At 38.5% G+C, this 18,900-nt stretch overlaps 1 protein-coding gene across 1 annotated transcript in view; it reads left to right on the plus strand.

The window, feature by feature from the left end:
* The window catches only part of Shoc1 (shortage in chiasmata 1), an 80,928-nt gene that overhangs the window by 3,979 nt on the left and 58,049 nt on the right, over positions 1-18,900 (plus strand). Inside the window, exons 2-7 of the mRNA XM_052717216.1 lie at positions 355-466; positions 2,823-2,904; positions 12,677-12,855; positions 17,045-17,198; positions 17,393-17,477; positions 18,487-18,640. Of these exons, the coding sequence (XP_052573176.1) occupies positions 355-466; positions 2,823-2,904; positions 12,677-12,855; positions 17,045-17,198; positions 17,393-17,477; positions 18,487-18,640 (766 nt within the window). The remainder of the gene's footprint in view (positions 1-354; positions 467-2,822; positions 2,905-12,676; positions 12,856-17,044; positions 17,199-17,392; positions 17,478-18,486; positions 18,641-18,900) is intronic.

Genomic DNA, 18,900 nt, shown 5'->3' on the forward strand with positions numbered 1-18,900 from the left:
GATTTTCATGTTTTAGCATAGAAAACAAAAGTTGAGACAGTGGCATTATGCTGGTTAATGGAAGCAAAACCACATTGCTAAATGATGTAATACTTTTTTTTTTATCAAGCACATATATATTTTAGTGTATCATAGAAAAAATGTTTGTAAGACAACTTGCTGATATTATTCTCAGGTACATGGTTCTTTAATTTGACTTTTTTATGACATGTATCAGTTTTAAAGAAAAATTATATCAACTTACAATAATAATCTGAATATTGGTATATGTTAAAATTATATGGTATATATTAAAATTATTATAATATAAAATTATATTAGTATATATTAAAATTATTTTACATTTTCATACAGAACAAAGTTAAAGAAAGGCTTTTCAGAGATGCTTTATTGCTCCAGATCCCTTCATGTTTAAATCAAGATAAAAATTTTATTGATGATAAATATAGGAGTCCATGGACAAGAGGTATGTTTTTGTATCTTACAAGTGATTTCTAAGTTCAGTGTAGTAAGTTAGAAAAATTAGGCCATAGGACTGAGTAAGGAAAAGGAGGAGAGCTGAGATGTGAGCAAATTTTATGTTGTCTAAGGCTTTGTAGAACGTAATACGGACTTTTTTTGTCTATTTTTATAAAAACAATAGACTGAATGTTTATGTGTCCTCGAAACCGCATGTGTGAATTTAAGCCCCATTGTGACTGTTTGGAAGAAGGGTCATGAAGCTGGAGGTCAGTGCTCCTGTATAAGAGATCCCAAAGGATCTCCTCTTGTCCTTTCTGTCTGGAACACAGCAAGGTGAAGTAGAAGAGAATCTCCATCAGATACTGAATCTGCTGGTGTCTTGTTATTGGACTTCCTAACCTATAAAACTGTGAAGAGTAATTGTTCTTAGTTTGAGTCACCTAATCTCTAGTATTTGCGGTATAGCAGCTCAAACTGGCTAATAAAATTGTAAATATGAGAAACCATTGGACAATTTTAAGAAAAGGAAGGAAAGAACCCAAATCATATTTCAGAAAAGACGATTCTGATTGGGAAGGGTTGGGGGCTGGGAGTCGAAAGTAGAGACATGGGGACTATCAAGACAACACAGTGGGTAAGGATGCTTGCTGCCAAACCTGACTGCCTGAATTTGAACCTTGGAACCCAAGTGATGGAGGTGAGAACTGACTCTGACCTCTACACACGTTGTAGCCTTGAAGTATAGTAAGAAGAGAGTGCTTGTATGGTGTAAAATCTTCTTTTTTTAAAGAATTTATTGAGTACCTTGAAAAGAGCAATAGGACTTGCAGTAATAAAAGTACTTCCTGTTTGAAGTAAAATTTAAAAATGAAGCCGTACTCAATTCAAGATGGTGGCGGCTACCGGCACTAGAGGGACTGCAGACCCACGGAGGCAGGGGAAGATGAGTCTGTAGAGCGTGCAATGTTTCCAGAACAACTAAAAAAGCGCAGGTCTCATGGAAGATGTTTTTAAAAAGTGGTCTCGTGAAATTGGCACAAAAGATGGTGGAGGGGAGCCATGCATACGGTGGAGAGAAGCACAACTGGAGGCAGACAGGAGGATGTCTTGCTCAGTGGTCAGTCCTAGGCCTGCAGGGAGGTTCAGTTCAGTGGGCCAGGCCCACAGCATGGAGCCACCACTGCTGCAGCTCACACTGCTGCCTTCATGGGGGCAGGCAGGGAGGGCAAGGACAGGGAAGTGTGCACTGGCCTGGGGCTGGAGTGGATCCTGCCCCCAGATGTGCTGCTGAGCTTCAAGGTCAGTCACCCTGACTCATGGGAACAGCAGGATATCAGAGATGGGTCTCAGCTATAGTTGTGTTTACCAGAAACCTTGAACCAGACCAATGACTCGTTGGAATAAGTATTTGCACGTAAAGCTGTTTGGGCAAAAAAACTGTACCGCCACTTTGATGGAGAGCGGGGGAAAGAGGGTAGAATGGAGTGGCATGCGTGAAGACAGGCAGAATTAGAGATGCAGCTGTGCAGTGACAGGTGTGGGAACACCATTGTTGGGTCACCAAGTGGGGCCAACAAGGTGGTATGCAGCAGCCTGGAGCTCACGCAGAATGTGCTGCCCAGCTGCAAGATCACCTGGCTCTGAGCAACAACAAAATATCTGAGGTGAAGAACAGTTCAGTTTGGGGTTTAAGCCTCCTCGAGAGACCTCCATCGTCCATGCTGCCACCAGAGGTCAAGCTGGTGTCTGTGGTCAGTGCTGCCACCCGAGACCACTATCATATTTTTCTATGAGACATGGATGAAGATGTAACGTCAAAACCGGGAAGGAGTAACATTGAGAGAGACTGGGACCGGGAGACTACTCATGGTAGACTGTGCAGTTGCATAGTTGCATATTCTGGAGCAAGAATATGATCTGGTCCCTGTTCTTAAGGAATCAAGGATCTAATCTGAATTTAATTTCATTTAAATTTCAATATAAAGCTGTGTATGATTAAATACCAGAGTTCTACTACCCATATTATGGACCTTCAAGGAGAGAACTGGCATGCTTAATGAAGGCCTTATGAAGCAGAGCATGAACTGTTGAACAGGATTATCTGAGCATAGTGATATCTAAGCAAAGAGAAGCTGTGTAAAGGAGGGTGTTAGTAATATATTCAGATGATACTTTCTTGACTGTGATTGAGTTTGGGGGAAGCAGATTATAATGATGAGAATCAGATGTCACTTTGGAAAATTAATTATATGTGTGAACAAGTAAAGGTAACTCCAAATGAAAACAATGGATGTTTGGCTTTCTTATATTAAGAATAAAAGGATGTTTTAGAAGCTAATGTTGACTGTTTTGGGCCTCAGCTATTTCAGTTCCGGAAATGACAGATGATTCATTCTTGGAGCAGTGGACAACAAGGTTCTGTGTGGAGGATTTTCCTGAGAAGTATGTACCTTTAATCTCACATTCCCTTTATCTATAGAAGACAAACAGTAAGTTCTTCAGACACCTGAAAAAGCCCTTTACCTTCTCACACATTTTCTACTGTAGTCTGAAGAAAAGCCCTCTTTGCAAGCACAAAGAAGAGGCTAGCTGGAAGTTATTTATAGCCTCTTTTTTATCCTCCCTCACTTACTATACTCTCATTATGATTCTCTTCATTGATGTTACAAAAGACATGCAGAAATTAACCAGTGGTGTTATACCTTTAGTCAATATGTCAATAAGCAAAACTCTTTAATATTAAAGTTCCTTTAGTGAAAATGCAGACTTAAGACCATTTTCTAGTGTATTTATCAATATTATTTATTTTAGTTCAATCATCCTTCACATATTTGCATATTCATGTGTGTATACAGGATACAAAACAAAAGGTATACTTACACCTTCAAAAACCAAAACAGAGCAGAAACGTAGAAGCAGCGTCACAGTCACTGTGCAAAGCCCACAGTAGAAGTAGGAGTGTGGACAGTCATAAAGGGAAGATGACTGTCCTGTTGTACACTGTTAGTGCAGAAATTACACTTCTCAGTATTAATCCAAATGGTTAACTGCTTATTTCATGTGGAATGTGCATCAGACTTTTGTTATTACTCATATTTTCAAAATCTTAAAATTTAAATATTTCTTCATTGCAATTAAAACAAAAAACAAAAAAAAAACCCAACACATTTCATTGTGTCTAGACTCTGGATTAAGTGTGCCCAAATATTCTGTTTGTGTCACCTAGGCATTTATTAGTCAAGTTAAGAATATGATATATATGTAGCTAAAGTTTATCTGATCCCATCCAGCTCCTGCGGCCCCATGGTCCCGCAGCTGCCCAGACCCAAATGAACACACAGAGGCTTGTATTATTTTTAAACTATGGTCATGGCAGGCTTCTTGCTAGCTAGCTCTTGTATCTTAAATTAACCCATAATTCTTATCTATGTTTAGCCACATGGCTTGGTACCTTTTCTCAGTTCTGCCTTGTCATTTTGCTTCCTCTGTGTCTGGCTGGTGACTCCTGACTCAGCCTTCCTCTTCCCAGAATTCTCCTTGTCTGCTTATCCCACCTATACTTCCTGCCTGGCTACTGGCCTATCAGCATTTTATTTATCAACCAATCAGAGCGACACACATTCACAGCATACAGAATGACGTTCCATAGCAGCTTACTGGTACCTTTACATCTTGCTTCTTTGGCGGTGGCTAGCAGCGTCCTCTGCTCTGTTCTCCTTCCTCTCTTTCTAGTTAGAATGTCCCACCTAACCTTATTCTGCCTCACCATTGGCCAAACAGCTTTATTTATCAACCAATCAGAGCAACACATATTCACAGCATACAGAATGATGTCACCCATCATATGTACACTTAAAAAAATTAACATTGTGAAAATATAAAATGACTAATATGAGCTCTATTGTAGGACACAAGACCGATGGGACATGTTTACCACATGAGTAATCCCTGAACAGTGAGGAAGCTGAAAGATGCAGTGTACTCAGCTCAGTGCACTGTGAATTAAAGGTTGAAAAACTCCAGTGCTAACAGCTTGACTATTCACTTTACCCCTCACTCACTTTCGTCATTGGTATGATGACAGTGGACCAGTGTTTCCTGTATATGTGACTCTCCTGAGAATCTCGGTAAAATACAACTTCTGATTCAGTCAGTGTCTATTGGGGCCTGAGAGTCTACATTTTAAAATCTGTTCCTAGATGTTCATGCTGCTGGTCTAAGGATCTCTAAGACTGTTGTTCAATTAACATGGTAGGCCTGTGCATATGTAAGTAGGAGATATCAGCTTCACAAAAAGGCAGGAATTGAGTCTGAGCTTGGCATTGAGGAGATGCCTCCTTGACACAAAATATTTGGGTCAGAGAATAAAACATGCCTGAAGGCATGGGAGGATAGAGCAGTCACCAACCTAGCAAGAGCTACAGCTATAGGAAAAGGGCTATCTAATAAGAGACATAACTGTAGTTTTGACTTACATCTTCCTGATGGCTAATTATCTTAAGCATGTCTTTATGTAGTTGGCCATTAGTCTGCCTTTACAGAATGTCTAGTTAGGTTTTTAGCTCATTTTTTTTTAAACTGGGTCTTGATTGCAAAACAGAATATAATAGTTTGTCTAAGGATATTGAGAAGCAGACATTGAATATAAAGTACAAGGGCAGTTTGGCAGTATGTGGTTATATCCAGATTCATTTATTTTTATTCTAAATAATAGTCTGCTGTATAGATGTATCACATTTTACTTACCCATTCATTAGTAAAGATGTTAAGGTTGTTTTTGCTTTTGGCAATTATGAGTAATTCTGCTGCTGACATTCATATACACGTTTTTTGTAAACAGCTATCTAGCACTGGAATTACTGGGTCATACAGTAACTCATGTTTAACTGTTTGAGGAGCTGCCAGGTATGATCCAATCAACTGCGTTGCTTATACTCCTACAAAGTGTGATAAAGCTTATGGTTTATTCACATGCTTGCTAATACTTCATCTGTCCTTTTTATTATAGCTGTACTAGTAGGTTAAGGGGACAACACAAAAATAACTATAGGGTTGGGATCAGCAGGAAGTCATTGTCTCCCCAATTGTCTTTGGTGGATGTGTATTGTCACTTCCAAACTGGCCCAGCAGAGAAGGGTTTGGGGGGAGTAATGTTCCAACCTGTTCCTCTCCTACCTTTGATCTCCCACCAAGGCTTCCCGGTGGCTGATCCCAGCTAGAAACCAGAGGGACAAAAGCCTGCTTTTAAGTGTTTTGTGTATATTCCAGATACAAACCCTCCACTGGGTGTGTGGTTTGCAAATACTTTTGTCCTGTGGCTTGTCTTTTCCCTTTCCTGATGGTATCCTTTGGAGCACACTTTAAAAACTTAGATATAGTTCAACTTGTGTAGTTTTTGTTGTCATGGGTGCATTTAATATTATATGTAAGAAAAATTTACATGTTCTAACGTCATAAGAATTTACTCCTTTATTTTCTTCTAAGAAGTTGTACTACTCTCAAGCCCCCTTGTGGCTGTCCAATGCAGAGTAGTTAGCCTTGAAACCTATACACAGAAACAACAAGTGTGTGTGTGTGTGTGTGTGTGTGTGTGTAAGAAATATATTAAGAGAAAAAGAGGCTATTAACCAAGAGTTGGGGACATGAGAGGGGCTAGTGGGAGGAAAAGGATGGGGAAATGATATATTTATTTCAATTAAAAACATTTTTAAAAAGACATAAATCTGATCATGAAATACCTCTAACTATAACCCACAAATGGTGTCCCAGCAAACAGAATACAATCCTAAGTGCTTACCATGTCTTACAAAGTCCATAATGGTTTGATCTCTGTCTGTCTAACTCCTCTATTCCAGTTATTCTGACCTTACTCTTTTGCCTAGAATCTACCAAGTGTGTTTCCTGCTTTAGGCCTTTATGGCTCAGTTCCTGTCATTATTCAGGTAGCTACCAAAAATAGCTCCTCAATGGGCCTTTCACTAGCTGCATTCTCAAAAGAAACTAATGTTATGGCTGTTACCTGATGTCTGCATATCTTATTCTATTAAGTACATTTCAGTTTTCACCATTGACATTGTTTACTTAGTTGTTGATCTTCCTCTGAGCAGATGAACTTTGTGAGAACAAGACTTTGTTTCCTAGTGCAGTGCTAATACCAAGAATAGAGTTAGCACATTGTAGCTATTCAACCAACATTTTCAAGTACTTAATGAATGGCAGTGGGTAAATGACCCCCAAAAGAATGATAACCAAATAAAGCAAAAACAGTGTGACGGGACATCTCAGAAACACCAGTATAGGCAGAGGGGGAGTTTCCAATGGAAAGAGAACACCTAATGCTGGAAAAGGAGAAACAAGGGGGACCAGGAAACATTGATCTTCGTGTCCTTTGTGTGAAGAGAGTTGACTGGGTGCTTTGCCAAGTACTGATTGTGTCAGCAACACTTTTTTTTAAAGACACTAGCTAAAAGACTAAATTCAGAAGTCTATGGAGGTCCACATATAAGCCAACATTCTCAATAAGTAATACAGATATGGGAATGTTAAAGTATTCTTGTACCTTATATTTTCTTGAAGGGTAAGGGAGAAATTTTAGAGAGTTTTTTCTATGATTTTTTTCCTTTTATTGAAAATGGATTTTTTTCATATAATATATTCTGATTATGGTTTCCCTTCCCTCTACCCTTCCCAATTCCTCTTACCCTCCCCTCCATCCAGATCCACCTGCTTTCTTTCTTTCATTAGAAAACAAGCAGAATTCTAAGGGATAATAATAAAATAAAACAAGACAAAACATAAGCTAACACATTGGAATTGGACAAAACAAACAGAAGGATACAAGTCCAAGAGAAGGCACAAGTAACAGAGACCCGCTTGTTCACACATTCAGGAATCCCATAAAAACACTAAATGGGAAGCCATAATATATATGAGTATATTGTATATATGGTAAAAGGAGAGATGAGAATATATACAGATAAGTAAAATAAAAATAAGATTTTTTTTTAAAAAGGAAAAACTCTGACATGACATTGTAAGACAACCTCTAAAGATGCCATTGAGTTTGTTTTCTGTTGGCCATCTACTGCTGGGCATGCAGCTTACCCTTAAGAGTAGTTTGTTTTCCTAGTGAGACTCCCTTGAAGCAAACTAAATTTTCATTTGCAAGTCGTTATCAATTGGAGGTTACTTCTGTGTTAGGGATAGGGGCACGGCGTCCACTTCTCTCAGCTCTAGGACCCTATCTGTTGCAGACCCTTGCAGGCCCTGTGCATGGCTGCCCCAATCTCTGCTTCCATATGTACATCAATCATGTTGATTTAGAGGACCTTGTTTTCTTGGTGTCCTCCATGCTCTCTGGCTCTTAGACTCTTTCTGCCTTCTCTTCCACAGGGTTCCCTGAGCCCTGAGGGAGGGATTTGATGCAGATCTCCTGTTTAGTTCCAAAGTCTCTCACTCTCTGCCTAATGATTATCTGTAGGTCTCTGTATTTGTTCCCATCTGCTGCCGGAGAAAGCTTCTCTACTGAGGACTAAGCAAAGCACTGCTCTATGAGTATAGCAGAATGCCATTAAGAAGCACTTTGTTGCTATGTTTTTGTTTTTAGAACAGTAGTATTTGGTTTTATCCTAGGTCCCTGGGCTCTCTAACTTCAGGTTCTTGATCGCCCAATAGTATCGTGTATGGGTTCCATCTTGTGGAGTGGGACCTAAGTCAAATCAGATATTGGTTGGTTACTCCATCAAGCTTTGTACCACCATTGCACTAGCATATGTTGCAGGCGGGACACCGTTGTAGATCAAAGAGTTTATGGCTGGGTTGGTGTTTACATTTCTCCTTTGGTAGTGTCAGGATACCTTCCTGTACCAAAGACTTTAAGGTTGTATGTAGGCAACAGCCCACCTTCTCCATGTACAGTGGGTTGTGTGGGTGTTGTCTTCAAAAATAGGGCCTTGCTCTCAGTTTGTGGAGAGCAACCTATAGCCTTGGAAACAGCCTGGGTTGTTTGGGGATTCACATTTGACCTCTTGGCCAACAACTCAATTATATGTAACCCAATCCTGGAACTAGAAGCTTCATTTGGTAACAAGAGATGGCCAGTTGGGACTCTGCCTCCTCCATTATTTGGTGATTTCATTTAGATCACCTTAATATATGTATATATTTTAGGAAGCGTCTATTGTATTAAGTTTCCAAACTACCCCTCAAATGGCCCTTAATTTTAACTGGCTCTCCATTATTCCCTCCCTTATCCCTCTCTTTCCCCTTCCCTTTCCCACTCAATCCTCCTGTTCCAGCCTCCACCCCACCCATCCACAATTGTCTATTCTATTTCCCTTTCCTAAAGAGATCCGTCTATTCCCCACTCCCTTACTCTAAACCTAACATTTGTGATTCTATAGATTGTAGCCGATATTCACATATAAGTGAATACCTACACCATATATGTCTTTCTGGGTCTGGGTTACCTCACTCAGGATAATTTTTTTCAAGTTCCAACCTGTGAATTTCATTTTTTTTAAATAAACAGCTAGTAATAATGCTCCATTGTATAAATGGATTTTCTTTATCCATTCTTCTGTTGAGGGACATCTAGGTGGTTTCCAATTTCTGACTATTATGACTAGAGCAGCAATGAACATGGTTGAGCAAGTGTCTCTGTGGTAGATGAAGCATTGAGGAAGATCATTTCCCATCTTCCTGAGGAAACTACCACACTGATTTCCAAAGTGGCTGTACAAGTTTTCACTCCCACCAGCAATGCAATGGATGAGTGTTTCCCTTGCTCCACATCCTCGCCAACATGAGCTGTCACTTGTTTTATTAACCTTAGCCATTCTGATGGGTGTAAGATGAAATCTCCAAGTAGTTTTGATTTACATTGCAAGTATGTCCTTATGATTCTTTGGATCTTCTTGGTGTCTATTGTTATGACCCCCTTTTCATTTCTAATTTTGTTAATTTGTATCATCTCTCTCTGCCTTTTAATTAATTTGGATAAGGGTTTGTCAATATTAACAAATTTCTCAAAAAACTAACTCTTTGTTTCATTGATTCTTTGTATTTTCTTTTTCTTGTTTGTTTCTATTGGCTTGAAATCTGTTTTGTTAGATACTAACATGGCTACATTAGCTTGCTTTTTAGGTCCATTTGCTTAGACTATCCCTTTCCATCCTTTACCCTGAGATGATGTCTGTTCTGGATGTTAAGGTTTATTTCTTGGTGCAGCAGAACGATGGATGTAGCTGAAGTTTTTGGGTTCTGCCAGGCACCCTCAGTCCCATGGCTTGCTTATAAAATAATCACACTGAGGCTTAATATTAGTTATAACTGCTTGGCCATTAGCTCGGGCTAACTATTGACTAGCTCTTACACTTAAATTAACCCATAATTCTTATTTATATTTAGCCACATGGCTTGGTACCTTTTCCCAGTTTTGCCTTCACATCTTGCTTCTCATGGTGGCGGTGGCTGGCAGCATCTCCTGACTCAGCCTTCCACTTCCCAGAATTCTCCTCTCTTCTTATCCCACCTACACTATACTTCCTGCCTGGCTACTGGCCAATCAGCGTTTTATTTATCAATCAATCAGAGCAGCACATTTCACAGCATACAGAAAGACATCCCCAGCAGATGGATCCTGTTTTTTGCATCCATACTGTTATTCTGTCTTTTTATTGGGGAATTGAGACCATTGGTGTTGAGAGAGATCCTTAAGCAGTGTTTGTTGATTCCTGTGACTTTGCTGTTCTGATGTGTTGCCCTTTCAGCCAACCTCTGCAGATTTTATCTGCTGAACTTGGGATCTGAGGACCTGAAAGAATGGGGTGGACTGCAGTCTAATGCTGTAGACAACCTTCAGTCTGAGTGCACGTTATACAGGAGTGAAGAAAGAAAGCAGTAATCTGAGGAAGGTTGTTTGAGTTCAGAATAACATGATCAGAAAACATGTAAATAAACATCAGTAAGCACATACTAAATATTAACAGAACAGCCTTTTCCCAGAACTTTCTCAGGACAGACAAATTTAGTATAGATTGGCACTTAGTATAGATTGTACCTGGGAAAGCATGAAAGCAAGGCAGAAGGCCATGTCCAGATTCAGAGCACATTGACCAGATCGGGTTCTATAGCTGTGTTCTGACATCCAACAAGAATAAACATGTCTTATAAATTAAATGTAAATGTTGGTCACGGGAGGCATGAATCACATCCAAGAACAATCCAGGGAACAAATGCACCTGAGGTAAAAGGCCCTCTGCCTTTTCCCTGGAGCCTCTCTCACAGTTCCCCAAGGCATTGTTTACCATGGGTCATTCTTGTGACCATGTTCAGACAATGGTGTGTGTGTTTTCTGTGTTTTGATTTTCTGGTCTATGACTATTTGTTCCTTGTGTTTTCTTAGGTGTGGTTAACCTCTTTAGGTTGGCGTTTTCTTTGTAGTGACTTCTTCATGACTGGATTTGTAGATGATTGCTTATATTTTTTCCATCTATGGCGATTGAAAGTTTTACTGAGTGTAGTAATCTGAGCTTGCATCTGTGGTCTCTTAGAGTCTGCAGCACATCTGTCCAGGCCCTTCTGGCTTTTAGAGTCTTCATTCAGAAGTCAGGTGCTATTCTAATAGGTCTACCTTTATATGTTACTTCATCTTTTCCCCTTGTAGCTTTTAATATTCTTTCTTTGTTCTGTATGTTTATGTTTTGATTATTATGTGCCATGGGGACTTTCTTTTCTGGTCCAGCCTATTTGATGTTCTTTATGCTTCTTGTGCTTTGATAGGCATCTCCTTTAGGTTAGGAAATTTTTCTTCTGTGATTTTGCTGAAAATATTTTCTGTGCCTTTGACCTGTGTTTCTTCTTCTTCTATTCCTATTATTCTTAGATTTGGTCTTTTCATGGTGTCCCAGATTTCCTAGATGTTTTGTGACAGTATTTTTTTTTAAGATTTAACATTTTATTTTACCAAGGTATCCGTTTCCTCTATCTTGTCTTCAGTGCCTGAGCTATGTAGTTAGCCTATTTGCTTCTTTGGCCTGAGTGGCCTGAGAGTTGCAGGGAGTTCCTGCTTGGAGTTGGAGGCTGGGTGCAGCAGGTGGTCTATAACAGAGCTGGGGATAAGACTAGGGGGTTGGATTTGGAGGAACTGAGGAAGAGGTGAAGATCTGCAGTTAACCTACCTGTTTCCCCGGCAGGAGTGGCCTGTGGGTTCCCAGGGAATGCCTGCCTGAGGTCAGGGACTGGGATAAAGCAATGGGGTGGGGGTTTAGGAGAGGAGAATCTGTGTGATATTGAAGAACAGATGTTGAATATAAAATATAATGGAAGTCTGGCAATGAGTGGCAAGAGCTGCAAATAAATATATAAAGATGAATATGTGTAACTTCTCCAAAACTTCTTCTGTTTTTAGGAAGTGCATTTTGGGAAATGATTAGATAAGAATACAAAAATGGTCCTTGTATTATTGCTTATAATAACAGTCCCAAGAACCTTCAACTTCCGGGAAGGGAGAACTGGTTAAATAAATGACGGTCAATACTAAGTGTGGTAGCTTTCAATCACCTTAACAGAGTACTTGAAATAAGTTACTTGGAAAAGATTTATTTTGGTTTGCAGGTGTGGAGTTTCTGAGCATGCTCAATTGATTTGGGCCTGTGGTGAGCCAGCACATGATGGCAGAAGCACATGGCAGAGCAAGAGTGCTCAGCTCATGGACCAGACGTGGAAGAGAAAAAAGAAAGGGCCAGAGTCCCACTATCCCATTTAAGGACATACTGCTAGTGTTCTAAACACTTCCCAACTAATCCTATCTTTTATTTTCTCTGCTGCCTCCCACTAATGCTACTCAGTGAATCGAGCCTTTAACACATGGGCCTTTGGGAAGTTATGTAAGATCTAAAATAGAGCAGTGATAAATGGAATTCTGTTCCTCCACTCAAATATAAAGACAATCAAATAGAAAGTCAGTGATTAACATGTAAATAGGCCCATTATTCACAGCTCAGTAGAAAAAAAACAGGTTGTGGAACACTATATATGTGAATACTGAGTAATTAGGAATTTGTGTAATTTTGTATTCCTTTCAAGTGGGGCTACAGATAATTTTTCTTAGTGCCCATTAAATTTGGCAAATTTTCCATGGTAAACACATACTGTTTATTAATAAAAATGTTTTCAGATAAACACAGATAAAATCAATAATTTTATGTCACAGAAAGACAGTTACAGGAATGATGATTAATGGTACATTTGAGGAAATTGTTCCGAGTTCCAATCCAAACTCTCCAACTGGAATAGAGACTATCAGCTCATACCTCAGGAAGGACTGTGAAGAAGATTTTACACCTATCAAGTGCTCCCCACACTACCCGGGAGTGAAAGCAGAGCACCAAGGTAGGAAGTGATGAAACGTTTCCTACGAACAGATATAGCTTCATTTCTGTGTACTTTTGTTCAATTGTATTTTAAATATCTTTATTTTATTAAAATATCTACCTACGTGATTGGAAGCCTGAGTTTTGCCATGCTAACAGCATTTTCTCTCTCATATTAATATGCTTTTCACAAAAATGGATTTCTTTTAGTTTAAATTTGCTGAAACTCAAAATAACGTGTACAGACTTGATCATGGTGTGTTCCAGCATGTTCTGTGATGTCATTGGCTCTGAGTCCAGATCTCATGATACAGAAGTGTAGTGGGACATTAAGTTTTGGATTCTAAAGTTATGTCTATATGTTATTTCTCAAAACATCCTAAAGATATTCAGTCTTACCTAATATATATAAAAGCAAAGTTCAAATCATAGGTGGATTGTGGTCAGACTAGGGCAAGAAATGCACCAGTTTTCAAAAAATTATTGTCAGATCAACTAAAATTATGTTTTATCCAAAGTACTTTCCAAATCTCCTCTCTAGCAAGCCAAGTTCTTCAGAGCTTCTTGAGAACTGACTTTCTTATAACGGCCTGTTCTTTGTTTAATGACAAAGCTTGAAGGTCTGTTGTATAATAGCTCCTGCTATTTAAGAAATGCTATAGCCAGGAGTGGTGGCGCACACTTTCAATCCCAGCACTCGGGAGGCAGAGGCAGGCGGATCTCTGTGAGTTCGAGGCCAGCCTGGGCTACAGAGTGAGCTCCAGGACAGCCAGGGATACATAGAGAAACCCTGTTTTGAAAAATGGGGGAAAGAAAAGATATAGCTTGAGCATGAAAAAAATAACTAGGTTACTTTACTATTGTTTTTATGTGATGCAGTTTGGGGAAAGTTGTTATTGAGCTTGGAGATAAATTATGGTTTTAGTTTTCTATAATATTTCTTGATTTATTAATAAAACTTGTTTTTAAATTTTGTGGCAATGAAAATATATTTATATTAAATTGTATATATATAGAGAGAGATGATTTATCAAAACTAACAGGCTAAACACATAGAGCTGTTGTTATGCTTGTGGCAAGCTAATAAGCTATTGTTGGATAAAATCAATTAACTAAGGGAAAATAATGAGTAACTTGTTTTTCTTTGGTGTCCTGTATCATACGAATCACTTTATTATCTTTGTCATCTAATATATTTTCTTTGTAGTGATATATGTTGCTAATTTCAAACGGGTACATGGATATATACTCTCATTCCCAGTCATTTCACTGAGGTTACTCCTGGAGACAGAAGTATTTTGCATGGTTTTGTTCTTAGCTTCAGCACCACTGGTATAATATGAGAATACCTTATTTATGCCACCCTTATCATCGCTGTCCATTACTGCTGCTGTGGTGGTAATGCAATATAAACTAATATGATGGGGAAAATAGATATTTTACTTGCATCTTTAAGAGTTATTTGTGTCTATTCGCTGTTTGTATCTTTTTCTTTTGTGAAATGATTTCTCCTTTTTTACTTGCATGTGTTTTTATATGTAAAGACACCAATAATTCCAAATGTGTTTAACTTTAATCTGATCAGGTCTGCTGATATTTTCTTTTATAGATTTTTGCATTGCATTTGTGCTTAGAAAAAAATGTTTTATTTGTATTTGTCACATAACTTTTCCTTTGTTTAAGGTGTTTGTTTTGAGACAGAGTCTCGCTGTGTAGCCCTGGCTGGCGTAGAACTCACTTTGTAGACCAGACTGGCTTTAAACTCACAAAAATCTACCTGCCTTTGCCTCCTGAGTTCTGGGATTTTAGGTGTGTGCCACAGCATCCACTAATGTTTTTTAAAGATTTATTTATTTGTTTGTTTGTTTGTTTGTTTGTTTATTATGTATACAGTGTTCTGCCTGCATGTGTCCCTGCATGCCAGAAGAGGGCACCAGATCTCATTACAGATGGTTGTGAGCCACCATGAGATTGCTGGGAATTGAACTCAGGACCTCTGGAGGAGCAGCCAGTGCTCTTAACTTCTGAGCCATCTCTCCAGCCCCCCTAATTTTTTTTATATAATTTTATTTCTGATATTTTTATGTTTAAAAATAGGGACATTTTAAAAATATTTTGGCATTTGTCCCAATATCATTTAGCGAAGAGTCTTCCCTTCCACTAGAAATGCTGCTGATATTAATGTTGAGTTCTTGCCCATTTCCAGTTTAATTCTGGTTTCTCTTGCTGTGTACTGTGTTAGTGTCACGTCATTTGAGCTCTTCTATCCCTATGACGTATGTTAACAGTCTCTTGTTTTCTTTTCCCAACTCCATGTGTTTATTTGTTTAGATTTACTACTTTGTAGTCACCTTCCCCAAATGTTCCAAATCACAACTCTTGGAAAATTAGTGTTACATCATTTAGGATGTTTTGGTTAGTTTTCCTAGCTGGGGATGGGGTGGGCGTGGGGAATGTCTTGCCTTTTATTCAATTTTTGTTTTTTAAGATTCTCAGTGGTTACCCGTTAGGAAACCCTGATTTATACACAATCTTAAGGAACTCTTACTGTTGTAATCTAGTTAACTCGAGTTTTCTAAGTGGACAGAGGATCTTTTGCAAACACAGTCCTGTCTTCTTTCTTCTCACTGAGCCTCTTTTTCTGCTTCCTTCATAACTAAGCAGATTTGCATCTCCTGCATCTTATTTGTCTACAGCAGAGTAGAACAGTGTGAGCACATGCAGTTGCTGTGAAGGAAGAACTCCAGGGAATACAGCACAGCCATGGTTGTAGAAGGAAGCCACCATGCCTTGGTGAAACAGCCTTTGTCTAACAGCATTGGTTGTGGTGAGATGCTGACATCTAGTGGCCATGTCAAAAATGGTAGTTGACTATTGGGGATGCTTGGAAAACAAGACTTCATCAGTGACATGAGATGTCCCCATGCAGTAGAAATATCAGAATGTGGCCTCATCTGGTGTGACAGCCCCAGAGCTTGTGATTAGAAGAATAACAAGGAGATAGGGGATATAAATAATGCTGTTTTCACTCTCAACATGACTTCATCAGTATTTGCAGAATGGGTGGATTATATGCACAAATAACCCTTAATTTTCCCAGATAAGCCCTGCTTTGATGTGGACTTGGTTGAGGAGCTTTCGGCAGTATCTCATAGAGAGCTTCTAGTCATGAGATTGGCAGGAGCTTAAATGACTTGGACAGTCTCTTAGGAAGCTAGTTTATATCACAAGTTCTCCTTTGATACATGCATTCAGCACAGGCAAGGGATGCTCCCTGGCTGCTTGTCTTATGTCACATATTGACTAGGCACATACATATCACTTACATAGTTGGCCATGAGAGACATCACTACCTAAAAACTACATACTGTTCCCCTCTCGAGACCTGCTGCCACCAACTTAACTGAAGGACTACTGCCCAGAACCAAAGAATTATCCATTCTCCACATTCAGGGCAGCTCTCATGTTGGAGTCTTTGGCTCTCTGAGTGCTTCCTTCTCTAAGCATACATTTTCCTGTCCCTTTCTACTAAGAAATTTACTGGAGAAACAAGCCAGTTTACTGTTCCCTTCCAAAGCTCAGAAACTCTCATACAGCTAACCAAGATTCTAAAGTAACACAGCCATAGAAGGTTGGGATAAAAAGAGAATTTTAGTTCATCACTTAACTTATTATCAGTGATGTTTAAAATGTGTAAAATATGTCATCCTTTCCAAGCAGATGTTTCAGTATATAGTTTTCACTATAATTAATTGTGTAGCAGCAATGTATGGATAATTTTATAATGATGGAGTCAGTGAATTCATCTGTAGGCTCTCCAGACCATATTCACTCATTGTATGTTCTTACAGATTAAATGATGCAGAAAACAGAAAATCAGACTCAGCCAGTCTGTATTTTTTTTTTTTAAACTTTTGGTACTATTTTGAAGTAGAAAATATTTCCCTCCATTGATTAAGCCAGTCTTTGTTGATAAAGTATATGTCATTATAAACTACTGTTTCAGAACATTTGTCTCCACCTCCATGTTCTAAATAATACTACATTTTATTGAACTTTTCCTTTTGTCTGGGTCCTATATTCTGTGTTTTATATACATAGTACAGTGGAAAACTAAATGATTTCAATGTGTTTGAAAAATCCACTAATACTTAATGTCTATATCTCTTGTATAACTATTAGATATTTAATTCCTTATTTCTTTTCAGGATTACTTATTGATGAGGAAATGATTTTTATAAATAAAGCAATGGACAATCATCTACCCACTGTGGATACTCTCTTGAGCAGACTAAAGCTCTATCTGGTTAAGGATCCACTTTTAGATTTCCAAGAACAGCTCTCTGGAAAGGCTGACTTCACGTATGTAATTGTCCAGTACTATAACTGCTTTTATACAAGAGAGCATTCTTTGTACAGCGCCGGTTTAGATGCTCTTGGTGAGGGTTGCATTGCTTCATCTCAACGGGCATGGTAGTCTTTGTGTGCTTTGTTGGCAATAGTTGTTGAATGATTTTAGTAAGCATTACTTAATCTTGTTTGATTTTTTATTTAAGGGAGTGTTTCTCTGTTCAAGAACGTTCGGAACCTTTTGTGAGAGATTTTCATATGGCTGAAGAGACCTTTTGTAAGAAGAAACTAGTATGTTTCAATAGAATTTTAACATTTGTTTTCAATAGTGTATTTGTAGAAGTAAGAGAGCACACTTTTTTAAATTTTGGTGATTTATTTTGACTGTTTACAACTGCCATACTAAAATTTTGTGATACTAGTTTAAATATGTGTCAATTATGGAGCCAAATTTCCTTTCAAATAGTGATCTTCAACCTTAGCTGAGGTTGAAGTTGGCTCTGACCCAGTCATGTCCCAATTTAACTGGTCTGGTGGGCAGTCAGACACAGAATTTTCAAACCTCTTTTAGTAATTTAACTACTATACTTGGTATAGAAATTTAAGTAGTTAAATTTAAAAATTATAAACTGAACTCTATGGGCATTCTAATTTAAACATATATATCGTGTTTTGTCGACAACTGAACTATTTTGTACATGGGCCTTTTCTTAATACGTTCAGAGGACAAACACACAATGCAGTAAGGGCACTTCAAGGGTTCCATTACAAATAAGATGTGAACAAGTTGGTGAAGACAGTAAGTTGTTTATTGCCTTACTGACTCCAGCCCCTTCACTTGTTAATTCTAGTGGTGCACAGTCTCACATGTTGAAGAATATTGTGTGTGGGCGGGGGGTGGGGGTGGTCAGAGAAAAACATATCCCATGGGATGCAGTAGGAATGAACTCCATTCCATCAGCTATTCAGTTTGTGCCACTTTTCTATATCTCATGTGTAATTCTTTTAATTTAGAATTTCTAAAACTTTTATTAGACAAAAAGATAATACACACAAAATTAGAGATATTGTGTATCACTAAGGTAGTGAGGATTATAAAAGATTACTCAAGAAAAGCATTGCTTGTAGGAGGAACTTGTTTTTGACTGCTAAACCTCTATTTTTGAAAGTCTGGATAGCATTTAAAACAGACTATGACTTGTTTAAATTTTGTGTGCCATTTAAACCAACACATCCGTTTAGAAATCAAATAAATTGACTTGGAACTATCCCTTAAGTTTTTAATGTTATATTATTTCAGCCCCCAGTTTTTCCTTCTGAGTTTGAATTCCTAATGTCTGCAACCCCCAAACAAGAACTTCCCATCCTACCACTATCAGAACTGAAGGAGTCACTAAACTCAATGCCTGACACAATGGATTATGTAGAAGAAAATGAAAAACTTTCCCAAAGAGGTGAGAATTCATTTAGAAATGTGTTTCTTATAAAAACTACTTGTTACTGAGTTCGTATTTATAAAGTACTATACAGTACTTTACAGAGATGTTCTGTAAGTTACATGTTGAAGTTTCAGGATCATTACTGTTAGACTCTATTTATCCCAGTATCACTTCTTTTCTGGCGCTGGAGTTGGAATCAGGGCCTTCATGTGCTAGGCAAGTATTCTACCATCGAGTTACATTCCCAGCCCTGAGACAGAGAGAGAGAGAGGGAG

The sequence above is a fragment of the Peromyscus californicus genome, unplaced genomic scaffold (assembly GCF_007827085.1).
Source record: "Peromyscus californicus insignis strain IS unplaced genomic scaffold, ASM782708v3 Scaffold_5__1_contigs__length_169319896, whole genome shotgun sequence".
Classification (NCBI taxonomy): domain Eukaryota; kingdom Metazoa; phylum Chordata; class Mammalia; order Rodentia; family Cricetidae; genus Peromyscus; species Peromyscus californicus.